General features: G+C 45.1%; 1 protein-coding gene across 3 annotated transcripts in view; it reads right to left on the bottom strand.

Moving 5' to 3' along the window:
• The window catches only part of rps6ka5 (ribosomal protein S6 kinase, polypeptide 5), a 264,579-nt gene that overhangs the window by 127,301 nt on the left and 124,784 nt on the right, over nt 1–12,494 (bottom strand). For all 3 annotated transcript variants that reach the window (XM_038773338.1, XM_038773347.1, XM_038773355.1), the window contains exons 4-5: nt 7,974–8,089; nt 10–117 (exon numbers count right to left, since the gene is read on the bottom strand). In XM_038773338.1, coding sequence (XP_038629266.1) covers nt 10–117; nt 7,974–8,089 — 224 coding nt within the window. The remainder of the gene's footprint in view (nt 1–9; nt 118–7,973; nt 8,090–12,494) is intronic.

Here is a 12,494-nt window from a genome sequence, read left to right as displayed (position 1 = left end):
AACACTCACTTCATCAATTAGAAACTCTTTACTGAGTCCAAAATCTGTTAGAACCACATGGCCATTACTGTCGAGTAGTATATTCTCCAATTTAATGTCTCGATATATAATTCCAAGCTGTGGAAAACGCACAGTTAGCAAAAGTTACAGATACAGGAACATTTTTCACACAATATTGAAACCTAATGTTTTTTGTTACATAGAGCATCGTCTAGTTTTTTTTTTAGAAACCTTTAGTTTTAGGCAACACTTTTACACCATTTCAAATAGTTCCTCCATCTCTTGACAGCCCCATTGTCTACCATGCATTACGTCTGGTTTGATCTTTCACAGTGAGCATGAACGAGCTATTTCACCAACTAAAAGACTAGAAAGGCAGGGGAAGGGTGTCATCATGACCAAGTCTGATACTACACTCATCCAAGTTCATACTTGTGGACTTTGGAATGCTGGCTAGTGATCAGGAACAGAACGCCTGACCAATTTTCACTTCACTATTCCAGATACTAAGACCAGTGTAGCATTGGTACTCCAGCTGAGACCAGGGATCAGCACAGTTTGAGAATCAAGCCTGGCATCTTCCTACATTATAGTAGCAACAATACTTCAAAAAGCACTTCTGTGAAGCACTTCAGGAGATACTGAGATAATTGAAGGCACTATATAAGTATAAGTCCTTTATTCTCTAACTGCATGGCTTAGCTACTGATTCATTTTCATTTAACACTTTTTCAGTGCTTATGTCACATGTGTCATCCTTCAGTGGTGATCAGTGTTTGTCAAGACAAATCACTGCCTTTCTAAAATGGAACCCAAAATGCAATCATAACCAGTCCATGTTTTTAGAATGCAAGTTTGATCTCCGAGGCCAGGCAAGAAAATGAAGCCTGGATAGAGAAAAGGTCAAATTAGTCTACTAACCTCACTCCTTCTATAGTTAACTGATTACCACTTCAATTATGCACTCTTTCTACCCAAACTTTCAATGCCGCTGTTTGTATTTTCCCAATAAGAAGGGTAGTACAGCTAATGCAGCAAAGAGGGTATTGTTCCAAGACAGCCAAAATTAAGCATGTAATACAATGAATATAACTAAAGAGTTTGGGGCTACATATTTGAGGAGGACCAAGGGACTAAGTCACCCAAGGGCTTACAGAGATGTAAATTAAATGAAAAAAAAAATGAAAATACTGGAAGCACACAGCAGGTCAGTCATCAGTATCTGCGCAGATAACCGTAACATTTCAGATAGCAAACCCTCATTAAATTTGAAAGATGAACAAGCATTTTAATAGAACCAGGACAATGCATATGGAAAGGAAAAACCAGGAAAGAAAGTAGAGGTGCAATGCTCTGTAGCCTACTTTAAAGAGATAGAGAAAATGGATAAACAACTGAGATAATCTTTATATCAGTCAATGGAAAGAAGTGCCTGTAGAAACACAGCAGAATGTGTGAATACTCCTATGGCAGTAGGAGACAACAAAGGAAGTGGCACAACACTGGTAACACTAACTATTACCAAGACCAAGCTGGTGGGACATTTTGGAAGATCAAATCTACATGGTAAGAGTAAGCCTGGATCTTCAAAAATGTAGTTATTCTGGACAATTTAACAGACGTTTTTTGATGAAGTACAGTGAATCGCCTTGGAATATTTTACTGTGTTAAATGCAGAGACATGCAATGGGTTCCTCAATGATCGATATAAGTTATTGGTACTCTAACACTTTTATAAATTATCTGGAAGAGGGAGTTGGTAGGTTTAACAATAATTTGCATTTATATAGTCCCTTTAATGTCAGAAAATGTTGCAATGCACATCACAGGAGCATTCGAGTCTTAAAGTTATTGAGTAGTTTGGGCACAGATGGAGGCTATTTGGCCATTGAATCCACACAGGCTACTGGTAGAGCAATCCAATTAGCCCCATTCAACCATTCTATCCCTGTGCCTGTGCACATCATTTCCCTCAAATCCACATCTAATTTCCTTTTGAAATCTTTCATCATCTTTGCTTCCATCACCCTGAAAGGCAGTGGGTTCTAGGCCATTACCACTCACTGTGTAAATAAGTTCTTCCTGTATAAATAAGTCCTCCGACATCCCTTGCCCCAAAACATACATCTGTGTCTCCTCATGCTTGTACCATCAGCTAGTGGGAAAAACGTGGGTGAAATTCTCCAAAAAATGAAAGCGTAATTTCTGGCTGGAAAGCTGGTGAGAATCCTGCCAGCTGTTGCAGCAAGATTTCCATCGCAATTCACTCACCCAGTCATTCTTTTGGAGCTTGGGAAGATTCTCACAGAATTATTTCGCATTCTGGGCGTGACCTTCCCAAAAGGGAACAAAGTCCCCGAGCGAGGGTGTTTAGCCACATGTTTCCCGGCACTCCCCACCCCCCTCCCCAAAGGGGAATCCCCAACCTCCCCACACCCCTCCCCACCCCCCAGGCCGAACGTAATATGGGAGAGACCCCCCCTCCCAAAACACCCACATGGGCAACCCCAGCCCAATCACGTGTGCGCAAAAAATGCCAACTCGGCACCTTGACAGTGCTAACCTGGCACCTCGGCAGTGCCCCTGCCAGCTGGCAGTGCCACCTGGGCACCTTGGAAGTGCCAGGCTGGCACTCAGGTGGCACTGCCAGGGTACCCACATGGCATCAGCAGTGCCAGGGCACCACTCTGCCCACGAGTGTCATTCCGTCTGGTCCCCATTTGTCGGGATCAGTACCAAACTGCGCTCGCCAGAGGTGCCCAAGGCGAATGGATGAATACCAAAGTCTCAGGTACCTCAGTGTTCTGCAATAATATGCAGATTTGCTAAAATGTGATCCTGCCCATTGTGGGAGGGATTCCCCTTGCAACATCTCGCGAGTTTGCGTTGAAACCCGCGAGGGATTGCGAGGCGGGTAGATCCCAGGAGCGAGGATTCCCGACTTTCACCGGCCGCACTGTGCCGCAGCGAGCTGCTTTTCCGGCGCAACGTGGCCGGATTACTAGTCTGGTGCCAATATCACTACACCGCTGCCTCCCCACTAGATATATTAATCAGACATAAGAATTAAAGGCAGTTCAAGTCATGTTTTCATCCTGGAATTATCATTCAATTTCTCTGTTCGTTTAGCTGAATTATTTTATATTCTTTCTTCTCACATTGATAAAAAAACCTCTGAAATGATATTACAGTTTCTGCTTTAATAGTCAATTGTAATAAAATATTCCACGTGTTACGATCCGAGTTCATGTTATAACTAGATAGGATGATCCTAAAATGAAACCCTGGCTCACAAGACCGTAATTTCTATTTTTCTTTCTAAAACATGGAGTACACGGTAGCACAGTGGTTAGCACTGTTTCGTCACAGTGCCAGGGATCTGGGTTCGATTCCCGGCTTGGGTCATTGTCTGTGCAGAGTCTGCAAGTTCTCCACGTGTCTGCGTGAGTTTCTCTCCGGGTGCTCCGGTTTCCTCCCACAAAGGCCCAAAAGACGTGCTGTTAGGTGAATTGGACATTCTGAATTCTCCCTCGATGTACCCGAACAGGTGCCGGAGTGTGGCGACCAGGGGATTTTCACAGTACTTCATTGCAGTTGTTAATGTAAGCCTACTTGTGATACTAATAAAGATTATTATTATAACAAAGTTACAGGACTGCTAGTTGATTTTAACAAGTAAAAGACATTTATTAAACATGAAAAATTGGATTCTGACACAATATGCCCTTGCTCCCTCCTTAGCTTAACATTTAAACACAGGTTTTAGGATTAACATGGTTGCAAAGGATATCTTGATCTACAATAATCTCATTAACACAAAGTCCCTTTTAAGCACACAAGATAACTGCGGGAAAATACATTTTCCACTCTGAACCCAGGTTAATGTCTGTGGATGTCTCCTCAGAATCCCCCCAGATGATTGTCACAGGAGAGTTTGCAAACTCCACTCCAGAAAATACGCTTTTAAAATCTTCTCTCATAATTATGCTTTCTCTTAGTGGTTTGTATTTCAAATTTCAGACCACGTTTTCCAAATGGAACTTTTAACAGTGAACCCAGTCTTGGATTTTACACCTTTCAGGGTTTCTTTGTCTTGACTGCTGTACAAACTGCTCACAATTACTTTAACTCTTGATTTCCAAATGGCATCCAATGTTTGATTTACCTTTGAAGGCTGCTGTCCCACTTTAAATCTGGTTACTGTAATTGTTTCTTTAAGTCAGAACACTTTGTTTACTCTTCCTTGAATTCTCCTGAACAATACCTTTGTCTCTGTTAACATAACTCTCAAACATTCTTTCTGTCCCAATTTCCTGGTTATCTGAACTTTCCTGTGACTTGTACTTTAGGAAGCCTCTTTGCATTTCCGTCCTGTCCAGTCTTTCTTCTAACAGAGTTGCGAGATGTTCAATCCCCAAGATCATCTCTCCAATTGCAATCAAATTATCTAAACTAAAACTTAAAAACTTTTTAAAATCACTATAAAGGCCTCCAGTTGCTGAGCAACCGCTTCCTTCTATTTATTCTTCAAGTCGTAACCCTCTCTAAACACAATAGAATCAAGGTTGGAATTTGAACCAACCCCCACACATACAAACATCTTTGTCCAGCACAAATCTAACTATATGTTTTACCCTTCCAGGTAAAAACTGTACATATTTCTAATGTTTACCAATACAAATCTAAATGCCTTAAAACTACCTTTGTTTTCCTAGCATATGATTTAAAAGCCCTTTGTGAGAACATTTCTCCTCACTTTCCCCCTTCATTCTTCTAGTGTTGATTCTAAGGGCGGAATTCTGCACAAAGGCCGATGCCGTCGTGAAACCCGGAGTATTTCACGACGACATCGGAGGCCGCTCCTCGCCCCCTATTCTCCCCCGGGGGGCTAGGAGCGGCATTTCGTGAAACTCGGCCGCCGGGCCTTGATGCTGGTGTCAAGGCGGCACGCCGATAATGACGCGGCCGGTAGCGCCTTAGTGACGTCAGTCGCGCATGTGCAAGTTGGCCGGCGCCAACGCGCGCATGCACGGTTGCTGCCTTCCCCTCCGCTGCCCCGCAAGACATGGTGGCTTGATCTTGCGGGGCGGCGGAGGGGAAAGAGTGCGTCTCTTAGAGATGCCAGCCCGACGGGTTAGTGCCGCGCCAGCTGGCGCCGAAGGGACTGCGCAAGTTAGCGCATGCGCAGAACTGCCGACATGGTTCCGCGCGTGCGCAGACCGGCCGGCATATTCTGGCGCATGCGCAGGGGGGTGTCTTCTCCACGCCGGCCATGATGGAGCGCCACAGGGGCTGGCGCGGAAGGAAGAAGTGGCCCTATGGCACAGGCCCGCCCGCAGATTGGTGGGCCCCGATTGTGGGCCAGGCCACCGATTGGGCCTATAATGATGAAGGACTACCAAGAGGAGAAACATAGCAGAGGACTGGATGGAACAGTGGCACAATTGTTAGCACTGCTGCCTTACAGCACCAGGGACCGGGTTGACTGCTCGTGTGGAGTTTGTATGTTTTCCCCGTGTCTGCGTGAGTTTCCTTCGGGTGCTCCGGTTTCCTCCCACAGTCCAAAGATGTGCAGGTTAGGTGGATGAGCCAAGCTAAATTGCCTCTTAGTGTCCAGGCATGTGCAGGTTAGGTTATTGGGATAGGGCGGGCTGGGCGAAGGAGTGGACCTAGGTAAGTTGCTCTTTTGGAGGGTCGCTGTAGAATCTGATGGACCAAATTCCTCCATCTGTACTTTAAGGATTCTATGATTCTATCACTGTTGGCTGGAGCGTACTGCAAAAGGTTACTTGACAGATGGGGAGGGATTTCTAATCAAGAACAAGGATGTTCAATTCGGTGTACTGGAGACCAGGGAAGAACAAGAGGTTATGGATGAGCCAAACTTGGTGTGGGACCGGATATATGCAGCCCAACTTTGGACAAGTTATATTATGTTTAGGGAGGAGTTCTGGGGCGCGATTCTCCCATATGGGGAGAAATCGTAAGGCTGGCGTCAAATCCGGGCGGGTTTGACGCCAGCCCCCCCCTTCCCGACCGGGAACCGATTCTGGTCCCCGGTCGGGGCTAGCATGCCGACGCCGTAAACTCCGGCATCACGGGCTTAACGAATTTCGTTAAGCCCGCTTGCCAGATTTAGCGCCGGCTGACGCGTCATATGACGTCAGCCGCGCATGCGCGGATTGGAAGACTCCAACCCGCGGATACGCGGATGACGTCATCGCGCATTTGTGCGGGCCGGGATGCCCCTCAGCCGCCCCGCAAAGTGATACAGCGGGGCGGCGGAGGGACAAAGAGTGCGCGGGCATCGGGCCCACTGCCCGCGATCGGTGGGCACCGATCGCGGGCCCATGGCACCCTTGGCACGGCCGTGGTACTGCCGTGCCAATCGGTGCCATGGTTTTAAAGATCGAGAGTTTACGGCCGTTTTTACAAATGGCCAGACCAGGTGTGTTTGCCGTTCGTAAAAACAGCCGTAAAGGGCTGGGACTTCGGCCCATCGATCAGCTGAGAATCGCTGCCGGCCGTAAAAAAAACGGCGGCAGCGATTCGTATCGGGAGTCGGGCGTGGGGGGGGGGCAGAATAGCGGGAGGGCGTCGGAAGGGAGTGCGGAGAATCGCGCCCCTGGAGTCTGGCTTTTGCAAATTTGAGCATTGATGAGACTTAACTGTGGATAAGAGTTTCAGTGATGGTGATAATGGCAAAGTAAATGTGAAGGTGTTATGGAAGGGAATCCAAGTGGTCTTAGTATTGACTCAAAGAGGTGGCACGGTGGTGCAGTGGTTAGCACTGCTGCCTCACGCTGCTGAGGACCCGGGTTTGATCCCAGCCCCAGGTCACTGTCCATGTGGAGTTTGCACATTCTCCCTGTGTCTGCATGGCTCTCACCCCCACAACCCCAAGATTTGCAGGGCAGGTGGATTGACCACATTAAATTGTCCCTTAATTGGAAAAAAAAGAATTGGGTACTCTCAATTGAAAAAAAAGTATTCATTCAAAGCTTTGCTCCAGGTCAAGCAGGGAATCCAAGTGGTGCAATCTGTCAAATAAGTGTGACATTTCAAATCATAAACTGTTTTTGACAATAAAATGCAATGCCCTATGTTGTGGAGGCAACATTTGTTTAGTTAGCCAATGAAATCCATCCATCAATGGCAAGACTGGAAGACGAGACAAGCAGTGATTAAAATGCAAGTTATATTCAAATGTAAAAGATGTTGGAATGTTTATTGTTGCGAAGTAGTAATATGCCCAAAATACCTCTGCAACGCTGCTGCCTTGGCATCTATCCCACAGTTGCCTTGGTTGTATCTCATCGGTTTATTCCTTTTGCACTCTATAGAGGGACCTTTTCACTACAGGATGTAAATTGGTATCCGGACAACTTTTTGTTCTTTTCTTCATGGGGTGTGCACATCAATGGCAACATTTGTTGCCCATCCCTAACTGTCCTTAAACTGAGTGCTTTGTTGAGCTATTGCTGTGTGTCTGTAGTCACATAGACCTAATGGGGTAAAGATGGCAAATTTCCTTCCCTGAAGGACATCGGTGAACCAGATGGATTTTTAATGCAGATCGATGACAGGTTCATGTTTACCATTACTGAGACTTGCTTTCCATTCCAGAAGGATTAATTAATTTAATTTAATTTGAATTCCACCAGCTGCCATTGTGGGATTTGAACCCATGTTCCCAGAATATTACGAGTTCAGTGAAATTACCACTGGGTCATGCAGTCTGTCTATGAAAAGAGACATAATCTTTTACAAGTAACAAAAACATTTTTTAATTAACTGCGCCATGTGTAAGCATAGATAAAACACAATATTCAAGGCAATTTGCAACACTCGAACTTTAGAAGCATTCAAGTTAAGCTATTCTCCTCACCCATGTATCCTCTATACCTAGTCAATCCCAGGAGACAGAATACATTTGACAAATGCAATTCTTGGCTAGTAATGCTGCAGCTTACCTTGTGTAGATGCTCCAGTGCCAACACTATTTCCCCACTGTATATTCTCACTGCATGCTCCGTGAAGCGTTCCCTCTGTGACAAGTGAGTAAACAATTCCCCTCCATTCACATAGTCTGTTGCACAAAATAAAACATTATACATGAGGAAGAAACTATAGTAATCTAAAGTATTGTAAAATAGAAAGATTGTATAACGAGACTGCTATTCCCAAACAGGGATACATGTTCAGTGGCACAAAGCCATAACATTTTACACATAGAAACTCAGTTTCAATTTTTACCATGCTTATTTAAAGATTACTAAACCTGCTTTTACAACAGTATCTCTATAGTTCTGAAATATTGCTTTCATTAGCTTCTCACACAATTTAACTATTGTAGCCGAGCAAAGATCTCAAATGTATCAAACCACATTTCTCTCACGATTCCCTGGATATGCTTGCAGAAACAAATGTAGACAAAAAGTTCTGCTGGTTGAAAAGTTGGACATTTTTCCCTCGCACATGGGAAATTTTGACGACATTTGAAATGTAAGTATACAACAAGCAATACGGAACTAATAATATTCTGGCTGAATCAATAGATACAGCAATGAATAGGGACAAGCCATTTGGGACAACCCATACATATAATCAAATACTTTGTGCACTCAACCCTGAAAAAAAGAGCTAGTAAAAGATTTTTAAAACGCTTCAGGTCTTCGGCAGCACAGTGGCACAGCTAGCACTGCTGCCTGGGGTGCCGAGGACCTGGCTTTGATCCCGGCCCCGGGTCACTGTCCGTGTGGGGTCTGCACATTCTCCCCGTGTCTGCGTGGGTCTCACTCCCACAACCCAAAGGTGTGGGGTAGGTGGATTGGCCACACTAAATTGTCCCTTAATTGGAAAAATTTATTAAAAACAAAACGCCACAGGCCAGCATCTGGCTTGATGTTTCTAAGCAAAGGAATACTCAAGTTGTATCTTCCTTTTGATTCCATTTATGTCAAGCTGGTGGTCTGTCACTGATATTTTCAAGGCACTAACCTGCTGTGTTTTGCAGGGCTTACTGAAAAATTAAACATTTGGGTTTGATACATATATTCTCCTACAATGCAAAAATGGGAATCAAAAATAATAAACAACGCTGCGAAAGCATAATTGTAAGTTTTGTTCCAAACGATAGAAATAAAGGTGCCATCTCGTCAGTCTTCAGCTGATGATGTACGGCAGCTACCCAACACACAATCTTGCCAATAAATATAACAGTGAGAGATTCCGGAGACCAACATCATCTCTAATAATTTTCAATGTTATCTACAGCAATGCGAAACCCAATAACATTCACACAAACATCCCCTTAATGTCAACTCCTCATTCAGGGATTTCTTCTAAATTCCCTACTCTGAAGAAATGACAAGTAACTTGTTGTATGCCCTCTGACGCAGTGCATCTTAACTTCCAGAAGGCTTTTGTTAAAGTCTTATAATTGTCAGAGTCAAAGCTGTTGGGATTCAGGTGAAAAGCTGGAAGTGGATGAGAAATTGGCTGAAACATAGAAAATAATGAGTACGGATTGAGTGCATGAGGATTTAGTGCTGGGACCACTACAGTTCCTAATTTGCATAAACAATCCAAATTCAGGAACTCGATGCAAAGTTCATAGAATTTACAGTGCAGGAGGAGGTCATTCGGCCCATCAAGTCCACGCCGGCCCTTACAAAGAGCACTCCACTGAAGCCCACATATCGTCCCTATCCCCGCAACCCAGCAACCCCCACTTAACATTTTTTTGGACACTAAGGGCAATTTAGCATGGCCAATCCACCTAACGTGCACATCGTTGGACTGTGGGAGGAAACCGGAGCACCCGGAGAAAACGTGCAGACTCCACACAGACAGTGGCCCAGTGGGGAATCGAACCTGGGACCCTGGAGCTGTGAAGCAACTGTGCTAACCACTTTGCTATCCCTATATAGGGACAATTCTCCAGCCTCGTTGCACCAGACACACTATTCTGGGAGAATAGTGAGAGAGACATAAACAGGGTCCGCGACGGGCACTGAATAGAGTGCAATGCTCTGAGCGTGAACCAGATTAGCACATTGGATTCCCACCAGTGGGAAGAATCTGGCATATTTAAATAAATCTTCCCCCTCTCCCCCCGTCCCGCCACCGGTGGGAATCACTACTGGTCTCCACCTCTGGAGAGCAGACCTGACTTGGAGAACATTGGAACCCCTGGGTGTTCGGGGACATGGCTTTCCTGGCACCCTGTAAGTGCAACCTGGCACTTCCAGGGTACCAGGGGCACTTCCAGATGTACTGCCAAGCGGTGGGGCATGAAAGGGGCATGGCCATAAATAGGACCATGACCACGAATGGGTGGGGATTACATAAGAACTAGGAGCAGGAGTAGGCCATTTGGTCCCTCGAGCCTGCTCCGCCATTCAATGAGATCATGGCTAATCTTTTGTGGACTCAGCTCCACGTTCCAGCTCGAACACCATAACCCTTAATCCCTGTATTCTTAAAAAAAATCTATCTTTATCTTAAAAACATTTAATGAAGGAGCCTCAACTGCTTCACTGGGCAAGGAACTCCATAGATTCACAACCCTTTGGGTGAAGAAGTTCCTCCTAAACTCAGTCCTAAATCTACTTCCCCTTATTTTGAGGCTATGCCCCCTCGTTCTGCTTTCACCCGCCAGTGGAAACAACCTGCCCGCATCTATCCTATCTATTCCCTTCATAACTTTATATGTTTCTATAAGATCCTCCTCATCTTTCTAAATTCCAACGAGTACAGTCCCAGTCTACTCAACCTCTCCTCGTAATCCAACCCCTTCAGCTCTGGGATTAACCTAGTGAATCTCCTCTGCACACCCTCCTGCGCCTTTCTCAGGTAAGAAGACCAAATCTGAACACAATACTCCAGGTGTGGCCTCACTTACACATTATACAATTGCAGCACAACCTCCCTAGTCTTAAACTCCATCCCCCCATCAATGAAGGACAAAATTCCATTTGCCTAATTAATCACCTGTTGCACCTGTAAACTAACATTTTGCGACTCAAGCACTAGGACACCCAGGTCCCTCTGCACAGCAGCATGTTTTAATATTTTATTATTTAAATAATAATCCCTTTTGCTGTTATTCCTACCAAAATGGATAACCACACATTTGTCAACATTGGATTCCATCTGCCAGACCCAAGCCCATTCACTTAACCTATCCAAATCCCTCTGCAGACTTCCAGTATCCTCTGCACATTTCGCTTTACCACTCATCTTAGTGTCGTCTGCAAACTTGGACACATTGCACTTGGTCCCCAACTCCAAATCATCTATGCAAATTGTGAACAACTGTGGGCCCAACACTGATCCCTGAGGAACAGCACTAGCTACTGATTGCCAACCAGAGAAACACCCATTAATCCCCACTCTTTGCTTTCTATTAATTAACCAATCCTCTATCCATGCTCCTACTTTACCCTTAATACCATGCATCTTTATCTTATGCAGCAACCTTTTGTGTGGCACCTTGTCAAAGGCTTTCTGGAAATCCAGATATACTACATCCATTGGCTCACCGTTAATGTCCTCAAAAAATTCCATTAAATTAGTTAGGAAGACCTGCCCTTTATGAACCCATGCTGCGTCTGCCCAATGGGACAATTTCCATCCAGATGCCTCGCTATTTCCTCCTTGATGATAGATTCCAGCATCTTCCCAACTACCGAAATTAAGCTAGCTAGCCTATAATTACCCGCTTTCTGCCGACCTCCTTTTTAAAACAGTGGTGTCAATATTGCTAATTTCCAATCCGCTGGGACCACCCCAGAGTCCAGTGAATTTTGGTAAATTATCACTAGTGCATTTGTAATTTCCCTATCCATCTCTTTTCGCACTCTGGGATGCATTCCATCAGGGCCAGGAGACCTGTCTACCTTTAGCCCCATTAGCTTGCCCATCACTACCTCCTTAGTGAAAACAATCATCTCAAGGTCCTCACCTGTCATTGCCTCATTTTCATCATAGATAGATTTTACATAGAATGTACAGTACAGAAGGAGGCAATTCAGCCCATCGAGTCTGCTCCGGCTCTTGGAAAGAGCACCTTATCCCCTACCCAAGGTCAACACCTCCACCCTATCCCCATAACTCAGTAACCCCACCCAACAATAAGGGCAATTTTGGACACTAAGGGCAATTTATCATGGCCAATCCACCTAAACCGCACATCTTTGGACTGTGGGAGGAAACCGGAGCACCCGGAGGAAACCCACGCACACACGGGGAGGATGTGCAGACTTTGCACAGAAAGTGACCCAAGCCGGAATCGAACCTGGGACCCTGGAGCTGTGAAGCGATTGTGCTATCTACAATGCTACCTTGCTGCCCTAAAGGCAGGAAAGATATCCCGTGTCAGCAAGGGAGCAGCAATGGCAAAGTGCAGCACTGAGATTTCAGACAGGTCGTACAGTCTTTATCATCAGTCACTGGCATGTTATTTGTGTCTTCCACTGTGAAGACCGACC

The sequence above is a fragment of the Scyliorhinus canicula genome, chromosome 2 (assembly GCF_902713615.1).
Source record: "Scyliorhinus canicula chromosome 2, sScyCan1.1, whole genome shotgun sequence".
In the NCBI taxonomy this organism is placed as follows: domain Eukaryota; kingdom Metazoa; phylum Chordata; class Chondrichthyes; order Carcharhiniformes; family Scyliorhinidae; genus Scyliorhinus; species Scyliorhinus canicula.
This window is presented reverse-complemented; position numbering and strand designations above follow the sequence as displayed.